The 20,605-nt window shown below is 35.7% G+C and overlaps 2 protein-coding genes across 4 annotated transcripts in view; one reads left to right on the forward strand and one right to left on the reverse strand.

The window, feature by feature from the left end:
* Positions 1-20,605, forward strand: part of PCMT1 (protein-L-isoaspartate (D-aspartate) O-methyltransferase) — a 49,715-nt gene that overhangs the window by 28,167 nt on the left and 943 nt on the right. Inside the window, exons 4-8 of one of the 3 annotated variants that reach the window (XM_053663460.1) lie at positions 2,098-2,202; positions 4,241-4,361; positions 6,496-6,581; positions 10,566-10,735; positions 19,125-19,268. In XM_053663460.1, coding sequence (XP_053519435.1) covers positions 2,098-2,202; positions 4,241-4,361; positions 6,496-6,581; positions 10,566-10,735; positions 19,125-19,268 — 626 coding nt within the window. Of the gene's footprint in view, positions 1-2,097; positions 2,203-4,240; positions 4,362-6,495; positions 6,582-10,565; positions 10,783-19,124; positions 19,269-20,605 lie in introns of all 3 variants that reach the window. The other 2 variants (XM_037156806.2, XM_037156805.2) reach the window with 2 other exon arrangements.
* LRP11 (LDL receptor related protein 11) overlaps positions 13,020-20,605 on the reverse strand; it is a 49,463-nt gene continuing 41,877 nt past the window's right edge. Inside the window, exon 7 of the mRNA XM_053663459.1 lies at positions 13,020-15,219. Within this exon, the coding sequence (XP_053519434.1) occupies positions 15,131-15,219 (89 nt within the window). The 3' untranslated portion in view covers positions 13,020-15,130. The remainder of the gene's footprint in view (positions 15,220-20,605) is intronic.

The following is a 20,605-nucleotide window of genomic DNA, read 5'->3' on the forward strand; positions in this document are numbered from 1 at the left end:
TTCCCTGAATCTTCTCATTTTACTGTATTTGCTTTATCACTTTCTTTATTTCTTTCTCCCTGTCCTCTCCCTCTTTCTACACACGTATATGCACACATATACAAATATATATATGAAATAACATATATTTCTTTATAAACTTAGAGAGTAATTTGTAAGCAGAATGCTTTTTACCGTTAGAAGTAGGACATTCTCTTAAATAATCAGAGTAAAATTATCAAAATCATGAAATTAACATTACTACAACACTGTTAGCCAATTCACAGACCTTATTTAGATTTCATTAGTTGCTGTAGTAATGTCCTTTATTGGAAAAGGAAGATGCAGACCGAGTTCTAGTCAATTGTCATGTCTTCAGTCTTCTTGAATCTGGAACAGTCCCTCGGTCTTTTCTTTTATGGTCTTGAAGATTTTTATGAATGCAAGCCAGTTATTTTAAAGAGTGTCTCTTAATTTAGGTTTATCTGCTGTGTTCTAGTGATTAGATAGGGCTATGCATTTTTGCCTGGAATATTCCAGAAATAATATATTTTAGCTAGTGTCATGTGAAGATTTCATTGTGTTCCACTGATGATGTTAACTTTATCATCTGATTAAGGTAGTGTCAACTAGGTTTCTTCACTGAGAATTTTTTTTCTGAACTCCACTGTAAAATTGTAGTTTTTCCTTTTGTAGTAAGTGTCTTGGGCAAACACTTTAAGATTATGTAAATATCCTGTTATTCCTCAAATTATAATTCACTGGTTTTAGCATTCACTTACAATTTTTGCCTGACTCATTTGTTACTTAAAATGGTTGCCAAATGGTGATTTTCTAAGTTTATCATTTCACCCATGTTTGTTAATTGGGAACAATTTCCCCTTATTCTCTATTTATATATGTGTAGATATATATATGTATTACACATTATCACTATGGATTCATGAATGTATAATTTAAAAAAATTTTAAACCCTCACCCAAGGACATGTTTTACTGATGAGAGAGAGAGAGAAAAGAAAAGGAAAAAAATTTATGTGAGAGATAAAATTTGATGGGTTGCCTACTATATGTACCCCTATGCACCCTGACTGGGGAGCAAACCCACAGTCTAGGTATGTGCCCTTGACTAAGAAATGCACTCACCAAAAGGTGCATGGGATGATGCTCCAGCCAACTGAGCCACCTGGCCAGGTCATGGGTGTGTATTTTTATCAACTAAATTCTGGTAGCAAACGTTTTATTGCTATAGGATTTGATGATTTTTAATGAACATACTGGGACAGTTCGTATGATAACATTTATTAGTTCTAACCTCATGTTTTAGAAAAGCACTGAAATGTAAGTTTATAAAGAAAATAAAGTGTGAAAGCTTTATTTCTTGGTTTAATCCAAAGCATAACCATTATGATTTTATTTAATTTATAATTTATATGTACTTTAAATATAAAAATACATCCTTTGGTCCTCTCAATTCCACTCTTAGAAAGTTATCCTATAGATATACTTTATAAGATTATTATATTATTCTACAGATATACCTTTTAAGATTATTTCATCTCTTTTGTTATAGGAGATTGGAGCTAACTTAAATATCTCTCATTAGAGGTATTTGTTCTATAATATGTTCATACAAAAATATGCTCCTCAGTCATTAAAAAAAGGACCAGGCTGTTTAAATATTGATGAAGTTTCTTTAGGATATAATAAATGAAAAGACACATATGCACTTGCTTGTGTATACACAGAATGGGTACACTTGGAAGGCATCGTAAGAAGCTGGTAATACTGGTTGCCTATGGGATGGTTGGGACAGGGGTGGGAAGGAGCCTTTTCACCGTGAATCCTTTGTGACTTTTGACTTCAGATTAATTAAATTTAAAAAATTCACACACCGGAGATAAAAATTACTGAAACATTTAAATTAAATGTGTGAATATAATCAAACAATGAGAATTTTCTTATGTAATTCCTGTGTAGACCTAAGTACTGTGTAATATGTTTTCGTTGTCTTGGCAGATGATAATAGTAGTAACATTGGTATGAACTTGGCAACTTTCTTTATATGCCATGTTGTATATTGAAAAAAAAGAATATATGCTTTGTTTTCTTTTGGCAGCATGCATATGCACTAGAACTTCTATTTGATCAATTGCATGAAGGAGCTAAAGCTCTTGATGTAGGATCTGGAAGTGGAATCCTTACTGCATGTTTTGCACGTATGGTAAGACCTTTATTTTGTTTTTTCATTCTGGCACTAACAGAAGCATAGTTCTACATGTCCTATGTACGATTTGGCTGTATATTTTTTTCCTTAAAAGTTACCAAAGGTTTTTTGTTTTTTTTTTTAATTCTACCAAGGAGGCAGTTGGAGTACATATCACTAGGATTTTTTATTGTTCTTGTAGGTGGCAGAACACTTCGTCTAAACTGGCAGAGCTAAAGAGGAATTTATTTGGTTTATACAGTGGAAACATCTAAAGTGTAGCTGGCTTCTTGTGTGGCAGGGTTCAGAAGATCGGGTGTTATTGACGATGGGTTTCTCTGTGGCTTTGGTTTGGCTTTGCTAACCTCCACAAGTTGGCCTCATTATCACGCAGGCTCTTCTCTTCTGATCACAAGATGGGAGACAGTAGCTCCCAGACTGTATGCTTCCAAGTTCTCATCTGGCAGAAAATAACAGTCTGATATCTGAATCCTCCTGCAGGCTTATTAGGAATGAGGGTAGAGAATCCTTTACTTTAAGAAAAGTGCTCTTAAAAAAATGCCTTGCGAGTACTTCAGCTTATCATCACCAGAGGCTAGTTTGGTAAATGACTAGCAGGGAATAAGTCTGGAGGCCTACTCAGGCACCTGGAAGAAAGGTGTGTCTGTGCTCAGATAAGCAAATCAAGTCAGTTATGGAAAATCTTGTCCCTGGAGGCCAGGTTGGAAGGTTCTCTTCAGTTAAGTTGGGATTTATGCTTCTATCTTGGACTGGAATCCATTTAACTTGCTATCGAAGTATAATCAGCGGACCAGTAGCGTGTTAAGTTCCAGGGAGGTGGGAGTTTTGTCTGATTTTTTTCTCAACATTTCTTAAGCATCCAGAACAGTGTCCGGCACATGACAAGCATTGAGATCGTTCTGTTCAATATTTTTTACTTATTTTGTAGAAGGTAAGGCCTCACTGATGGGATGTCAGGGCTTTTTTTTCCCAAAGCTTAGAAATAATACTTAATGAGGTTATTTTTTTATACTTGATGGTTACAGAGAAAATTTTGTTTTTAAAAAAATCACTAAATTCTGAGTTTTTTTTTAAATGAGGGTAATTTCATTTAATATTTGCACACATTTAGCACATGCTAGTCAGTGTTCTGAATGCTTTTCATGTATTCGCTTATCTAATCTTCATGTCATTTATGAGGTATATACCTTTTAGTCCTCATTTTACAGATGAGCAATGTGATTCATCGAATAGCTTGCCAAGGTTATACCATTGTAAGTAGTAATGAAACTTAGATGTGAACCCAGCTAGACTGACATCAAAGTTTTTATTGTATAAAATTTTTTTACACTTAACATTTATATTTGGGGCTATTTTATATTTTTATGTATTTTATACTTTTCACAAAATGGCAGTAGAATCAGGTATGGGAACCCCTATAAAATTATTTAAATCTTTATTGTTATGTAATGTTTTAATATTTAAAGTCACATTTCTAGATTTAATTTGTGCCCCCCCAAAAAAGATTGCATTAACTACCATTTAATATTGGCAGTTAAATTCTCCATAATGGTCCTGGATTTAAAAATTCTAAATTAAAGAATGATAGCATTTTTTTTCATATTACAAGTTTTTATAACCTAGTTTTTCTTAATCCTCACCCAAAGATATGTTTTTGTTCCTTTTAGAGAGGAAGGTGGGGAGAGAGAAAAACATTGATGTGAGAAAGAAACTTGGATTGTTTGCCTCCGGTATGCACAACTGGGGATCCAACCCTTTTGGTGCACGGGACAGTGTTACAACCCACTGAGCCACCCAGCCAGGGCTTATTCTAGCTTTTTAATTACTTAAATATAATTATTCATTTGAGGGTTATAGTTGAGAAAGTTGTATTTGGTAAATAATTTCTAATAAACATTAACAATCTAATTAGAATCTTTCGCTGTTTGTCTTTATTTCTCACTTGAGAATATGACTTTACATAAGGAGGTACTTAAATGACACTTCAGAAAGACAAATTTAGACCAGTGAGCTATTGAATTATTCTCATTTCCAGGTTGGAGCTAGTGGAAGAGTCGTAGGAATTGACCACATTAAAGAGCTAGTAGATGACTCAATAAATAATGTCAGAAAGGATGACCCAATGCTTTTGTCTTCAGGGAGAGTGCAACTGGTTGGTAAGTATCAGAAAACTTAAAATTTTCCTCTCCGGAGAATTTTTTTTTTTCAAAAGATCCCCATGCGACTAAATAATACTCAGAACTAATTAATTACTGCATTTTTCAAACATTCACTTTTAAGTACAAAATAAGAAACTAATTACTTGAAAATGTAACGCTAGTTCTACTTTGACTTTGGGACCTTGGGTGACATAACTATTAACTGTTTCAGAAAGTGCCCATGTTGAGTTCTTTCTTTATTACTCTTTAAAAAAAACTATTGGGGTAAAATTAGTTAATAAAATTGTATAGGATTCAGGTGTACAATTTTATAATACACCAATTGTATACTGTTTTGTGTGTCCACCACCCCGAGTCAAATTTCCTTCTATCACCATTTAACCCTCCTTCACTCACTGCTACCTCCCCCACCCCATTCCCTCCTGTAACCGCCACACTGTTGTCTGTGTCGTAGGTTTTTTTTTTCTTTGCTTAATCCCTTCAACTTTTTCTCTCACTCCACCAACACCCCTCTCCTCTGACAGCTGTCGGTCTGGTCTGTATCTATGAGTCTGTTTCTATTTTGTTTGTTAGTTTATTTTGTTCATTAGATTCCACATATAAATAATACCAAAGTAACAGGTATTCATTATAAAAAATGTAAACAATACAGGTATGTAAGGTAGAAAAGACAGCCTCTCCTTTTCCCTTTTAAGTTTTCTAAATACAAGTACGTGTATGAATAAATTGCACACACACAGAGGTTAACTCACACTATACATATTGTCTTGTAGTTTGCTTTTTTCCACTCAGCAATATACAATGGCACTGTTTCCATAGGAGCACATTTTGTATTGTGAAAAATAAGAAAACATTAAAAAATGCGAAAAATATAAATGTGAAGCTTAATAAAATACCCATTTAATCACCACACTGATCAAGAAATGGGATGTTATCGGTACCTGGAAAGTTCTCAGCTTCCTTTTCCCTCATCACAGCTCCCGTCCTTTGCCCTAGTGGTAACAGTGTCATTACTTCTGCACATTTAATGCCTAATTGCACTGCCAAAAGTAATGTTTAATTTAATTTTGAACTTTAGATAAATGGAAGCATGCAGTATACGTTCTGTGATCATTCTGTGATGAATGAGTTCTTTCACTCCATCTTATGTTTGTGAGATTCACCCACTTTTTGCATACATTTTTATTGTTGTACAGCATTCCATTGTAAGAACACCACCAAAATTGTTAATTCTACTGTAGCTTGGTATTTTGAGTTATTTCTAATTTGTGGATATTCATGCTGCTATGAACATATGTGTCCGTAAGTACAGATTCATACATATTCACTCATCATGCAAGCACTCATTTCTCTGGGAGCGTTACTGTAGGCTCTCGGGGTTACCGTAGACATTGCACACTGTCTTTAAAGTGATCGAACCGATGTACATTCCCAGCAGCAATGTGTCAGGGTTCCTGTTACTTTACATCTCTACCAGTATTTGGTATTATTAGATTTTTCTTTTAGCCCACTTAGTGAATGTATAACAGTGTTTCTTTGTGATTTTAATTTTGTATTTTCCTATGAACCACTGAAAAGTGTTCCATATGAACACTTTTTCGTATGTGTGGCCATTTAGTTTCCTCTTATGTGAAATGCTTATTCAGATGCAGAGTGTTTATATTTTTCTTAGATTTGTAGGACCTCTAGAGACTAGCCCTTTGTCTGTTTATGAATATTATAGATCTCTCCTCCCACCCTGTGGCATGCCTTTTCACTCTCACATAGGTCCTTTCTGATAAGTAGAAATTCTTAGTTTTAATGTAGGTAGACTTACCAGTTTTTTCCAGTGCTTTCTGTGTCCTGCTATAGGCTACTCTGAAGGCATAAAGGTATTTCTCTATATTATTTCTCAGAAACTTTATTCTTTAGCTTTCCACATTTAGGTCTTTGATCTTCCTGACATTGACTTTGGTGTATATCTGAGGTCAAGGGCCCAAGTGTATATTTTTTCATATGCAGATTCAGTTGTCCCATTATCATTATTTAAAACAAACAAATAAGCAAACAAAACTATCCTTTTCCTGCTTTAAAATTTTCACACTAAGTAGTTCTATCTGGACAGGTACTGAAAGTGTGCATTTTCTTTCAGTGGGGGACGGGAGAATGGGCTATGCCGAAGAAGCCCCTTACGACGCTATTCACGTAGGCGCTGCAGCCCCGGTTGTGCCCCAAGCAGTGAGTTGTGTTTGTTCCGTGTGTGTGTGCTTTCAGCTAAAACTCTCAAAGATTTACAGGAGAATGACTTCTAGATGGTGTTCAAAATATAATTACACTCTCATGTTGTGCATTGTAGTTATAGTTAGTAGGTAATTATTGTTTCCGTATGCAAATAGTTGTATAAGTGACATCTAGATTACTAAACCCCAGCTCTTGGCTGTCTTTGGAAGAAATATTTGAACCAGCAAAGAACTAGTCTGCCAGTGGAATTGGGAAAATCCCTCTAGAGTTCATGATCTGATAATCACTTGATTTATCTAATACCGGAATATATACAACTATTAGGTGCCTGGGAGAGACCAGGAAGTATTTGTTGTACTTTTTACCCTCACAAAGTTCATATGCCAGAGGAGGTGTGTCATATATCTATCAGGGAAATTAGTGATGTGACATCACATTATTAGCATATGATACATATTGAATGAAATGAAAATCCTGTATGAGTTCAAGGTAACAAAAGAATTTTTCATAGAGTGATAAGGAGAATTCATACAGGAATGAAACTCGAACTGATCTTCAGAATAAGAGAATTTGCATTCTTCCCATTTGAGGAAAGGATATTTCAGTATTGAATATTATGGTCAAGGAACTACTGAAGTACAAAATTGATTTTTCATTGTGTAACACTCTGATAAGCTTATGTCAGCTCTTAATAATTCTTGGTTGAGTTTATTGACGTCGGAGGTTTCTATTATATACAAGTTTTACATAGTTGTTGACTAGTGGCATTTTCTGCCTCGTCTGATCCACTCCCCAGCCTAGAAGGGGTTCTTATTGTATCTTTCGATCAGGTATGAGAAGGTGAAAGTTGGGGAATTTGTTGTGATCATTGACTTGCTACTCACTGGCTAAATGACTGTGGGAAAATCACTCTGTCTGGCTCCATTATCTGTGTTTTGTTTTGTTTTGTTTTGTTTTTGTTTTACTAAACCAGTGGCTTTAACACATTTTTTTGAAAAGTCCTCACCCAAGGACATGTTTATAGATTTAAGAGAGAGAGGAAGGGGAGTGGTAAGAGAGAGAAACATCAGTGTGAGAGAGAAGCATCCATCAGGTGCCTCCCATACATGCCACGACCAGGGATTGAACCCGCAACCTAGGTATGTGTCCTGACAGGGAATGGAACCCACAGCCTTCTGCTGTACAGGATGTGCTCCAACCAACTGAGCCACTCAGCCAGGGCTGCTTTTAACACATTTTAATTGAAGTATTAAGATGGTATGGAAAGGCATACAAATCATATATAGCTCAAAGAGTTATCTTATATGAACACATGATCAGTAGGTTTTTTGTTTTGCTTTGTGTTTTGACTAAAACACATATTGGCAGCCTGATACAAACAATTAAAATCTGAAATAAAACAGTGTTTAAGTGAAGGGGCTTGGATGCAGGACTCATTGTTTTCACCAAGACCCCAAGATGATTTTGAAGGACATTTATAGCTTTAACTCAATATGATTTTAAACATAGCAGCACTTGTATATTCTAAGGGTCTTGTATACATGCTGAAGGGACTTTCCAGTTTTAAGGTAATGAGTAAAAATATTTATGCCCATCTTGGATGTCAGACCAAACAACTGGAAAAATAAGAAACAGAAACACAAACTGTGTTCAACTGTCTAGGAGATTATACTTGCAGTCTTGAACTTCATAGTGTGTGAAGACAGAAAGCAGCTGGAGTGATAATTGACTCAGGAGGATGGAGGAAACCAAACCCGAGAGACCCAGAAGGCACTATCAATGCAGAAGTAGTTTGCGCTGCAGACCTCTGAAATGGCTGAGAAATTAGTGGCATCAGGACTTGGGAAATCAGAGATGAGTCCTGGGTCTGAAAAGAGGGGCTGCGGCTTGAAATTTTTATAAGGAACAATTAAGCCTTAAGTTCTAAGTAAGAAAATTTCCAAGAACTGAAGGATATGATTCTGTAGTAGGAAAAGATCTATTGAGTGTCCAATATGATGAATTTTTTAAAAAGAAAAAAGAAAAGCCACAATATTACCATGAAATTTAAGAATGCTAAATATACAGAGAAGATCCTAAAAGTTTCCAGGAAAGCAAAAGAGGTAATTCGTTAAGGATTTATAATCAGAAAGGCATCCGACTGTAGAATAGCAACATTAGAATCACACCATCACAGTTCTGAACTGACAATGATTGCCAACCTGGAATTCTGTACCCACCCATGTCGCCAAATAGGTAGAATAGTTTTAGACTTACAAATCTCAGCTGCTCTCTGTTACAGTAGTTTGTGCACTGTTTCACAGATACTTCTGGAGGAATTACTTTAATATTACAGCCAAAAATGAGGGAGGAGAGAGACAGTAGGTAAAACCCAAACAAGGAAGCCACAATATCTAGGAAGGTAGGACATCTTTTTTAGGAGAGAGGTGATGAGAGTTCCCAGAATTATTGCAAAGAGAAGTCTCAGCCCAGATTTGGAGCAGCCAGAAGAAGGCCGCAGGAGAGTCTACCAAAAAAGGACAGGGCACCAATTTGGTATGTTTGTGAAGTTGTTGGAATGTACGAAGGTTTAGAAACAGTTACAAAGGAAATTGAGTGAAAAGAGAAAAGGCTTCAGTTTTTAACTGCAGAGAAACAACTATTATACAGTATAAGATAGGAAATAACCGTCGAATACCTGTTGGCTCAGGTGCAAATTATATTTACACAGTCACAACTGAAAGTCATTTCAATAAGAAACTAAGGTATTGGGTTGGACTGGGGGAAAGGAGAAGAATATATGTAAGAGAGCTCAGTCCTGATTTAGTATATAATTTGCAATAAAATTAAATATTGTATAGCATGGTAACTATAGGTAATTTTAGATTGTATATTTGAAAGTTGCTAAGAGTAGATCTTAAAAATTCTCATCACAAGAAAAAATTGTAACTGTGTGGTGGTGGATGTCAATTGAACTTAAAATGTTGTAATCACTTTGCAATATAATACACTTATCAAGTCCTTATGTTGTATGCCTAAAACTAATACAATATTATATGTCAGTTATATCTCAATTGAGAAAAATAAAAGATGTGCTTTAGAAGTAAGCACTTTCAAATAAAAAAGTAACCAATGAAGACACAGCTAAAAGGAATAAAATGACTGGATTTAAGAAGCAAGATTGGAGGGAAGCAGCCTGCTGTTCTTCATTATAGATCCTGACATTTAAAAAAAACAACTCAATCCTTGCCAATATTACTTTATAAAAATTAAAATGGCAAAAAAAAACCCCAACTTGCTGACAACCAAAATTTTAATTGAGACACCCTTTTGGTGGCAATACTATTCAAAGTAAGGTTTCTTTCTCATTGTTTTTGATTAGTGGTGACTTGTAAAGCTACAGGCAGATGGTAACATAAGATTTTAAAACTGACCAGCGGGGCTTTCATTGAGAGGTTTTGGTTCTTCATGGACAGCGGTGTCCTCATTCTAATGCCTCTGGGTTCCAGCCCTGCCGTCCTTCATCATGGTGCCAGTGATCCTAAATTCCATTGTAAAACCAAGGTTCTCTTAGCTTTGGTTAAGTAATGCCCTAAGTTCTACGATGATATGGATTCCCTGCAGAATTTCTACACTTCCCCTCTAAACCACAAAGATTCAAAACAAGCCTGTAGGCATCGGAACTCTCGGCTTTGCCTTTGACCTTCCCAATAGGATAATTCTATAGTGTGTGTTCAGCTCAAACAATTGAATATTGCAGTTGTACCAGGCTGTGTAAATACACCGTCCCTGTCATCAAAGGACCTGCAGTTTAGTAGGAGAGGCAGATAAGTAAGTGAGTGGGCACTGAGTGATATCTTTAACAATCCAAGTACATGTGTGCCAAATACAGTACATTTGTACTTCCTGCCCATGGACACTGAAGGCTGTTTATGGAGATATAGAATGACTATTAATGTAAAGTCTGTAACTTGGTGTGTATGTGGTTTTTTTTTCTTTTAGTTAATAGACCAGTTAAAGCCTGGCGGAAGATTGATACTGCCCGTCGGTCCTGCAGGTGGAAATCAGATGCTGGAGCAGTATGACAAGCTACAAGATGGCAGTGTCAAGATGAAACCGCTGATGGGAGTGATATACGTGCCTTTAACAGATAAAGAAAAGCAGTGGTCCAGGTGGAAGTGATTTTATCTTCTGCTCTTTCTTCTTCCACACATGCAAGGTGAAAGGGTGTGGATTTTAAGACGTTAGACTGCAAGAGCTGCTTTTTTGGTTATCACTTTTATGCTACTCCATTTTAACATCAGAAATTCACTACATTAAAAATGTAGAGAAATTTTGCATGGCTGCCCTTCTTTTGGTTTAACTCACATCTTTGGGGAAGGGAGGGTGAGACTTGGTTGGCACAAATGTGTTTTTTAAAGAGGATTTCAGCCACAGTTTAGTACTGTCTGGGGAGATTTTATCATCAGCCACCCTGATATACATTTACGAATCATTTTTATAACTGCTGTAAGGTCATGGAGGTAAAGGCTTTGCTTTGAAGAGAAGGGGCCATCATTTCCTGCCCCATTCATTGTCATAATGAGAAAAGAAGGAAAAGATTCTGTCCCAGTTTTCTAAGGTGTCAGAATCCCAGAGGGGACATTCTTCCTCTCAGCTTGATTTCTTTCAGTCAAGTTCATGGATGTCTGACAGCCTGTGCCTGTTGTATACTCAGCTGTTGTTTCAGAGCCACTGTAACAAATAAGCTTATTGCCCTTCTATACAACGGGCCAGCCAGTGTTTACCCTATTTTAACTAAGTTCCTGGGGAGCGGAGGGGGTTTTGTGAGCTCCCAGCGAGTGCCCAGGTCTCACACACCCTCCCAGAGGTCCAGCAGCATGCAGCACAGTCCCCAGCACAGCATGGCTCATCATGACACCCACTTCTGTTGTGCATCTCCGCACAGTCTGAATGTCTTGGTTGAAGCCACGATTTCTTCCTCTTTCTTCTTTTCCCCACCCCCTCCCATGGGGAGGAGTGCGATCCGTAACAGTGACGTTAGCTAAGACCACTCGGGATTGAATGCCAAAATAAGAAAGGCTTTTACAGTTTCCTTGTTTTAGAACCTATTTTTATTTGACAGAGGTATTTATTTTAAGATAATTATTTTCTTAATAATTAACATGGTGATTGTAATTTAATAGATCTCCCAATTTTGTTTCTGAATGAATGTTTTAATGCAAAGATTTTGTTTTGGAATAAATTAATTGTAATGAATGTAAATCAGTTTGTTCAAAACTGATTTTTACTTTTAACTAAATTCTGATTGTTGAAGTGATTGGTCATTTCTGGGATATCTTACTAGGAATTGCATTTTATTCTTCATCTAATATAGTTATAAAGTTGTTTTCTTTGAATTCTAATCTGGAGTACAGCTACTTCTTTAAGAAAATTAAAAAGCTATCAGTCTTGTCAGAATCCTGTTGTTATTAACAGCCAATGACACCCTCCCTTCACTCGGCGCTAGCACGGTCACACGGTCACACAGCTGTACGGGTGTCACTGTAAAGGGGCAGACACATCACTGAGATCTGACGTCAAGTAAGAGTTCAGAGTTTCATTTCTAAGTTTAAAATTTTTTTTTATTAATGTAAACAATAAGTGTCAGTATTGAGCATTCTGCCTATAATTTAATGAAAGAAAAAATGGACTTTGTTTTGATACCAGAAGTGGATTTTAATAAAGCTCATGAAACTTAAGCTTCAGGGCCCGTACTTGCTTAGGGTCCTTCCTGACCTAATATTATGTGAATAGTCTTGTTCTTAGTTTTCTTTTTTTCCCTCTTCACAAAGAGGTTTCGCCTCCCCCCATTGTATAAGCTTTAGGTTCCACAATACCTGTATTCGCTCCTGATGAAATTAAACTATATTAAATTTAGAATATGTATTAGAATAATTTTAAAATTATAGGTAATTATTCAGTTGAGTACCAAACATTTCAATGTATATATACTTGGTTTTCTTTCTGGCCTTCAGCTTTTTAAACCATGGAGCAATTTTGACATATATTCATCACTGGAAACTTTTCTTTTGTACTGGGAGGACTTTTTTTTTTTTAAGTTAAATTTTGTTTGTTCAAGTACATTTTCTTACAACCAAAGATGTAGTTATAATCACAAATATAATCAGTTACTTAATTGTAAACCTTGAATTTAAAGGATATAAGTTTAAAGAATATAAAGATGAAACAGATTGGAAAAGAAATTAAGTGCTATATTTTTAAAAAATTGATAGAAAATAGAATGTTTGAAAGGGTAAAACATCAACAGTTAACTTAAAATCCTAAGAAACCACTAATCTGCTATTTCTATTTGTGTTCCTAAACCATCAGTCAGGGCCCAGGCAGGAAACAGAAATATTCAACCAAGATTTTGAATTGATTTTAATGAACGGACTATTCTAAGAAATACAGGAAATGTTATGGGAAACCACTAAAGGAAGTTGGTTACCCAGGGACTAGAGACACCAAGGATAATTTGTTTTGTTAAATATTTTAAGTTTGAAGACATTCTTAATACATTTATTAATTTAATAAGTATATTTGTACCCAGAACGCCAGGCACCGTACAAGTTCAGGAATACACAGCTGTGACTGTGAAACTGACCATTCTTGTGGAACTTACAGTCATGGGGGAGATACAGAAAATTCCAAAGACCAAGACAAACAGACAGTTACAGACATACTTTGTTTTATTGTGATTCACTTTATTGCACTCTGCAGATACTGTGTGTTTTTACAAAATGAACGTTTTTGGCAACCCTGGGTCAAGTCAAGTTCTCAGTGCCATTTTCCAACAACATTTGCCCACTTTGTGTCTTTGTATCAGATTTCAATAATTCTCAAACTACTTCAGACTTTTTCATTATTACTACAATATATTTATTATGGTGATCTGTGATTTTTGATGTTGCTATTATCATTGTTTTGGGGCACCACGAGCCACATTCTTATAAAATGATTGACTTAATCACTAACTGCTGGGTGTGTTCTGACTGCTCCACCAATTGGCTCTTCCCCCATCTCTCCCAGACCTTGAAACACATGAATATGGAAATTAGGTTATTTAATAACCCTGCAATGGCCTCTTAGTGTTCAAGTGAAAGGAAGAGTCGCATACCTCTCACTTTAAATCAAAAACTAGAAATGATCAAGCTTAGTGAAGAATGCATGTCAAAAGCTGAGACAGGCCAAAAGCTAGGCTTTTTGTGCCAACAGTTAATCAAGTTGTGAATGCAAAGGAAAAGTTCTGGAAGGAAATTAAAAGTGCTACTCCGGTAAACACAAATGATAAGAAAGTAAAACAGTCTGTTGCTGATGTGCAGAAAGTTTTAGTGGTCTGTATATTAAAGAACAAACTAGCCACAACAAGAGTCAAGAGACTCTCAACAAAGTCAAGAGACTTGGGCTTAGTCTCTTAAGCCAAAGCCTAATCCAGGGGAAGTTTCTAACTCTTCAATTCTCTGAAGTCTGAGACAGGTGAGGAAGTTGCTTTAAAAGAAGTTTGAAGCTAGTAGATGTTGGTTTATGATGTTTAAGGGAAGAAGCCATCTCCATAACATGAAAGTGCACGGTGAAGCAACAAGTGTTGATGTAGAAGCTACAGCAAGTTATCCAGAAGGACTGGCTGGGATAAAGAAGGTGGCTGCAGTAAACAAGAGGTTTGCAGTGTAGCCTAAACAACCTTCCTCACATTGGAAGATGATGCCACCTAAGCCTTTCATGGCTGGAGAGGAAAAATGCATGCCTTGCTTCAAAGCTTCAAAGGACAGGCTGGCTCTCTCGTCAGGGGCTGATGCAGCTGGTGCCTAAGTTGAAGTCAGAGCTCATGTACCATTCAGAAAACCCTGGGACCATTAATAATTCTGCTAAGTCTACTCTGCCTGTGCTCCGTAAGTGGAATGACGAAGCCTGGATGACAGCATGTCTGTTTACAACGTGGTTTGTTGAATATTTTAAGCCTACTGTTGAGACCGACTGCTCAGAAAAAAGGATTCCTATCAGAATATTACTGGTCACTGACAATGCCTCTGGTCACTCGAGCTCTGATGAGAATGTAACAGATTGATACTGTTTTTATGCCTGTTAACATAACATCCATTCTGCAGCTTAAGGAGTAATTTTGACTTTCAAGCCTTATTGTTTAAGAAATACATTTTGTGCCCTGGCTAGTGGCTCAGTTGGAGCATCATACCATAGACAGAAAGGTGGTGGGTTTGATTCTCAGTCAGGGCTCATGCCTACGTTGTGGGTTCGATTCCCAGTCGGACGTATACCAGAAGGCACCAAATGGATGTTTCACTCTCTGACATTGATGATTCTCTCTCTCTCCCCCTTTCTCACTCTCTAAAAAACAATGTCCTCGTGTAAGGATTTCAAAAAAAAGAAAGAAATGCATTTTGTGAGGCGATAGCTGCCATAGATAGTGATTCCTCTGCTGGGTCTGGGCAAAGTTCATTATAAACCTGGAAAGGAGTCACAATTCTAGATGCTATTAAGAACAAGATTCATGGGAAGAGGTCAAAATGTCACATAACAGGAATTTGGGAGAAGTTGATTCCAACTCTTGTGAATGACTTTGAGGGGTTCGATTCTTCAATGGAAGAAGTAACTCCAGCTGTGGAAGTAGCAAGAGAACTAGAATTAATAGTGGAGCCTGAAGATGTGACTGAATTGCTGCAATCTCATGACAAAACTTCAATGGGTTAGGAGTTGCTTTTTATGGATGAGTGAAGACTAGTTTCCTGAGATGGAATCTACTGGTGAAGATGCTGTGCAGATTGTTGAAATGTCAACAAGGATTTGGAGTATCACATGCACTTAGTTGATTGATGAAGTAGCGCCAGGGTTAGAGAGGATCGAAGCCAATTTTCATAAGTTCTGTGGGTAAAATGCTTTCGAACGGCATCACATGCTACAGAGAAAATGTTCGTGAAACGAAGAGTCAGTTGATCTGGAAACTTCGTTGTTCTTATTTTGAGAAGTTGCCACGACCAGTTCAGCCTTCAACACCCACCACTGTAACCAGGTAGTGGTCATCAGCACTGAGGCAAGACCCTCTACCAGCAAAAAGATTATGACTTGCTGAAGGCCCAGTGGTAGTTAGCATTTGTTAGCAGTAAGATATTTGTAAATTAAAGCATGTACATTATTTTTAGACATACTGCTATTATACACTTTATAGACTACAGTATAAACAGAACTATTATATGCACTGGGAGAACAAGTTCATGTGACTCGCTTTATTGTGATACATGCTTTATTGCCGTTGTCTGGACCTGAACCTGAACCTGTAATATCTCCGAGATATATATATAGAGCAGTGATTTTCATCCCTTTTCATCTCATGGTACACACAAACTAATCACTAAAGTTCTGCGACACACCAAAGAATATGTTTTCTGACAATCTGACAAAAAATTAGGTATAATTTTGTTTTATTCACAATGGATAGCTATTGTTTTATTCACAACGGATAGGTATCTAAGGGAAAAGAGTTCAGTGCTCCTGACTAAATAGTCTGGCACTGCATGTTTTAGCCATTCTGTGGCTTGCCAGCTGAAAATCGCTGCTGTTGAGTGTGGTATGTTTAGACTCCGCCTTGAAGGCGGTGGAGAGCAGCTGAAGGGTTGAAGCCAGGCAATGGTCAGAGTTCCATTTCAGAAAGACTGGCTGCGATGCAGGCGAGGTTGGAAAGGGACAAAATTGGAGTCAGTAACAGGAGGTCCTTAGCAAGTCAGGGGCGAAATGACAGTGGCCTGAATTAAGGCGGTGATTACAATAAGGATAGAATGTGGTTAAAAAGCCTCTTAAGATTTTCTAAGTGCCCATCCCACATTTCGGAGTCGTCATCTATGAAGCTCCTTAGATTGCTGCCAGGCTAGATGATTTCTGTTCCTTCAGATTTTCTTTGGCATTAACTTTTAACAACTCATCCTGGTACTCTCTTATAACCCTTCTCTTGTTTTTCAGCAGCTTTCCCTCCTCCTCTCATGGAGGAATTCAGAGCTAGTTGGAGCACTGTGAGAGTATGAGCTCTAGGATTTGCCTAGGAGATGTGATAGAAACTATTTAGATAAAAAGAGAATTAAGTGGGCATGTCAAATTCTATGGCCACATAAAGCACTAAACCTGAATGTCAGTTTATGTGTCCTTATGCCTGGGAAAATGTCACTTGTGCTGTGGTGGATTAACAGCAGAGGAGAGAATGCCAGCTGTATAGGCCATAGACCTAGACTCTGTGGTGTTACATTCATGACCAAGGGTGTGTAGTAGGTGTATTAGTTGCTTCACAAACTCTTAATACTCTTGAATTTTTATGTTATTTTACATAAGTATACTTTATATGTATAGGAACAATATTTTGTTAATCTTCCAGTAAGTTTTATTTTTGTTTTTAATAGTCATAAGAGTCCATGGAATAAGTTAACCACTGGTTTGTGAAACTGAGGAATGTTTCAGGGTTCTCATTCCATACGCATTTTATCAGTCTTCTTAAAGTGCCATGCACGCATGAATAGGATGTCATGAATCGATTGGCCTTGTCTAAGATTGACGTATAGGTCCTAGGGTATCCAACTGAGCGAGTGTTCCATGTTGTTCTGTATTGTCCCTTTTAAATTTCTTTACCTATGTTATAACATTGTGACTTGTGCATCCTTAAAGGCAGGCATATATTCTGTTGCTTTGAAATTCTTTTAATGTCTCATGATGCTTTGTGCAAAGCTTTTATTACCTCAAAAAAATCCTGAAAAACATTAATAGATTTTAGTTATTGTTTTGTGGTAGTACATCTGTTTATTTGTTTTTGACAAAGAATATATAATACTAAATGTTAGGATATAATACTAAATGTTAGAAGCTTAGAATTATTAACCTAACAAATAATTAAATTGTGCATGATTATATATTTTATAGCAAAGTAATAAATGTATGTACTTGTTAACCTAATGAAAATATTTAGCCCATATATGGCAATTTTAAAGAGATTTTCTAGAAATTTAGGACTCACTACTTACTATTATAAATGATCTACATGTGTAAGTCAGAAAAAGATATGATGCAGAATTTTGAACACTAGGAAAAATTAATAATATAAAAATTATACAGATTTTAGAGTCTTAGGATGTGACAGGGTTATACATGCACAGGCAGCAAATTTTTGGTTTCCTTGGCATCCAAATGTCAAACTGCAGGTTTGTAAGCTTGAATTTTTTTTCATTTTAGTGCTATACATTTCCTTCTATTCATTTTCAACAATACTGTTACTGATACCAATGTAATGCATATGCATTATCAAAACAGAAAAAAGTGCAAAGAATAAAGTAAAAATCACTCATAATCCCAGAACCCAGAGATAACCACTATTCAATATTTGGTAATTTTTTTTTTTTACTCTTTTTATCTATATGTATACATCTTTTTTGTGATCCTTGGACTATACATTCATATTATTTTGTAATATTTTTTCATTTCATAAACTGTCATCAACATCGCTCACATCATTAAACTTTTTTTAATACAATATGATTTTCTAGTTTTATTAAGATATAATTGAGTCTACAGCATTGTGTTGGTTTTAAGTGTATAAGATAATACTTCAATATATGTTTATGTTGCAGAATGATTACCACAATACATTTAGTTTTATGGTTTCAGGTTCTATATTCAAGCCTTTTATTCATTTCAAGTTGAATTTTTTGTGTGTATGGTGTAAGACAGGAGTCCAGTTTCATTTGTTTTCATGTGGCTATCCAGTTTTCCCAGCACCATTTATTGAAGATACTATTGTTTTTCCATTGTGTATTCTTGGCTTTTTAATTAATTGACCATGTATGTGTGGGTTTATTTTTTGAGCTTTCTAGTCTGTTCCATTGATCTGTGTGTTTTATGCTAATACCATACTGTTGTGATAACTGTAGCTTTGTAATATAGTTTGAAATCAGGAAGTGTGATGTCTCCAGCATATACTTCTAATATCATTGCTCTAGGGTTTTTGTGTTTCTATACAAATTTTAGGAGTGTTTGTTTTATTTTCGTGAAAAATGCTGTTGAAATTATGGGATTTATATTGGATCAGTAGATTGCTTTGAGTACCATGAATATTTTAACAATATTAATTCCTTCAATCCATGAGTATAGAATATATTTCCATTTATTTTTGTTTTCTTCAATATCTTTTATTATTATCTTTCAGTTTTCAGTGTATAGATCTTTCACCTCATTGGTTAAATTCATTCCTAAGTATTTTAATTTTTTTGATGCAATTGTAAATGGGGTTGTTTTCTTAATTTCTTTTTCTGATAGTTCATTATTAGTGTATAGAAACATAACTGGTTTTTGTATATTGATTTTGTATCCTGCAACTTTATTGAATTAGTTTATTCTAACATTTTTTTTTTTGGTGGAGTCTTTAGGGTTTTCTGTATATAACATGTCATCTGCAAAAAGAGACAGTTTTATTTCTTCTTTTCCGATTTTGATGCCTTTTATTTCTTTTTCTTGCCTAATTGCTCTGGCTAGGATTTCCAGTACTATGTTGAATAAAAGTGGCAAGAGTGGGCATCCTTGTCTTGTTCCTGATCTTAGAGGAAAAGCTTTCAGCTTTTCACCGTTGAGTATGATGTTAGCTGTGGGCTTGTCATATGTGGCCTTTATTATGTTGAGGTACGTTCCCTCTATACCCAGTTTGTTGAGAGCTTTTATCCTTTTTCTTTAATTTTTTTTCTAAATGGAAAGGATATTTGGAAATGTTGTATTATGTTGTTGGGCAATAAGGGTACTTACTTACGATATCCTTAATGCCTTGCAATAGGTAAATAAAATGTGGTAAATTATTTTAAAAACAATAATAGCATCTTCAATTCATATACAAAAAGCACAAGTGAATTTAATTGATGAGTAGAGCACTTTGCAAGTGCTCATAAATATTTTAATGCATGATTTTAAGTAAAAGCTATTCTATGAGAAATGTAGTACTTACACATTTAGAAAAATATGTTAAGTATGAATAGATACTGTATGATGAAGGTAGCTTATGGGAGAAGTAATTTTTAAAAATATTCTCTTGGTCAATTTACAAAATTTAATTTAAAAAAACATATGGTTTGATAATCCCTTAATTCACCACTTACCTGGGATATTTTAGCTCTTTATTTACCTTTCTTTCGAGTTTATTTTAACAACTTTAAAAAATCTTTTTATTACAGAACAATTGTAAGAACAGTACAAAGAACTGAATCTCTTCATCTAGAGTTACCAATAATTAACATTTTTCCATTTTTGCTTCTTCCCTCTCTGTGTATTCATATATGTAATATTTTTTTTCCTGAATCATTTGAGATTTGTTGCAAACATCCAAGTTTTTTAGCCCCTGAAGTACCTGAGTGTTTAACAGTGTTTTTGTCACTCAGGTTACCCTCAGATATGAAGCTCTTAGGCTTTTCAGCTTTATTTTTTCACTTTTAACAGCTTTACTGAGGTGTAATTTACCTACCACACCGTTTATTGGAGATTGCATTTCTGTTCCTTCCTTCCTCCCACTGGCAGTTGCTGGTACAGCGCTACACCTGGCTGAGGGCACAGTTTCCTTTGGAGCTAATAAAGCTGCCTTCTGAAATCAGCTGACAGCTGTATTATACCTACCAACAGTGCTTTTTCTCCCAAAGAGTTTGGGTTGAGATTGACCCACTCAACAATTGCTAATAGATACTCTAAGCAAAAGGCTAAATTTTTGTCCAATTTTGTGACTGAAACTGTAAAAATTTATTTGAATTCTTAAATATTCAAATCATCATTTTATAATAAACAGTATTAGCAAGATTCTAGATCTAAAAGTAATTTCTCTGAATTTTTGGTCTTGAAGGAAGAAAGTTATCTTTAGAATTTAAAAGAGAAGAATTCAGACCCTGTGGGTTTCATACTTCATTCTGGATTAGCATGAGAGATGTTCGAAATGGCTGATTTCCATTTTTGCTTGGACTTGAGACCATTTGCTTTTTTTT

This window comes from Artibeus jamaicensis, unplaced genomic scaffold (genome assembly GCF_021234435.1).
Source record: "Artibeus jamaicensis isolate MK-2021 breed Jamaican fruit bat unplaced genomic scaffold, CSHL_Jam_final contig_3176, whole genome shotgun sequence".
Lineage (NCBI taxonomy): Eukaryota > Metazoa > Chordata > Mammalia > Chiroptera > Phyllostomidae > Artibeus > Artibeus jamaicensis.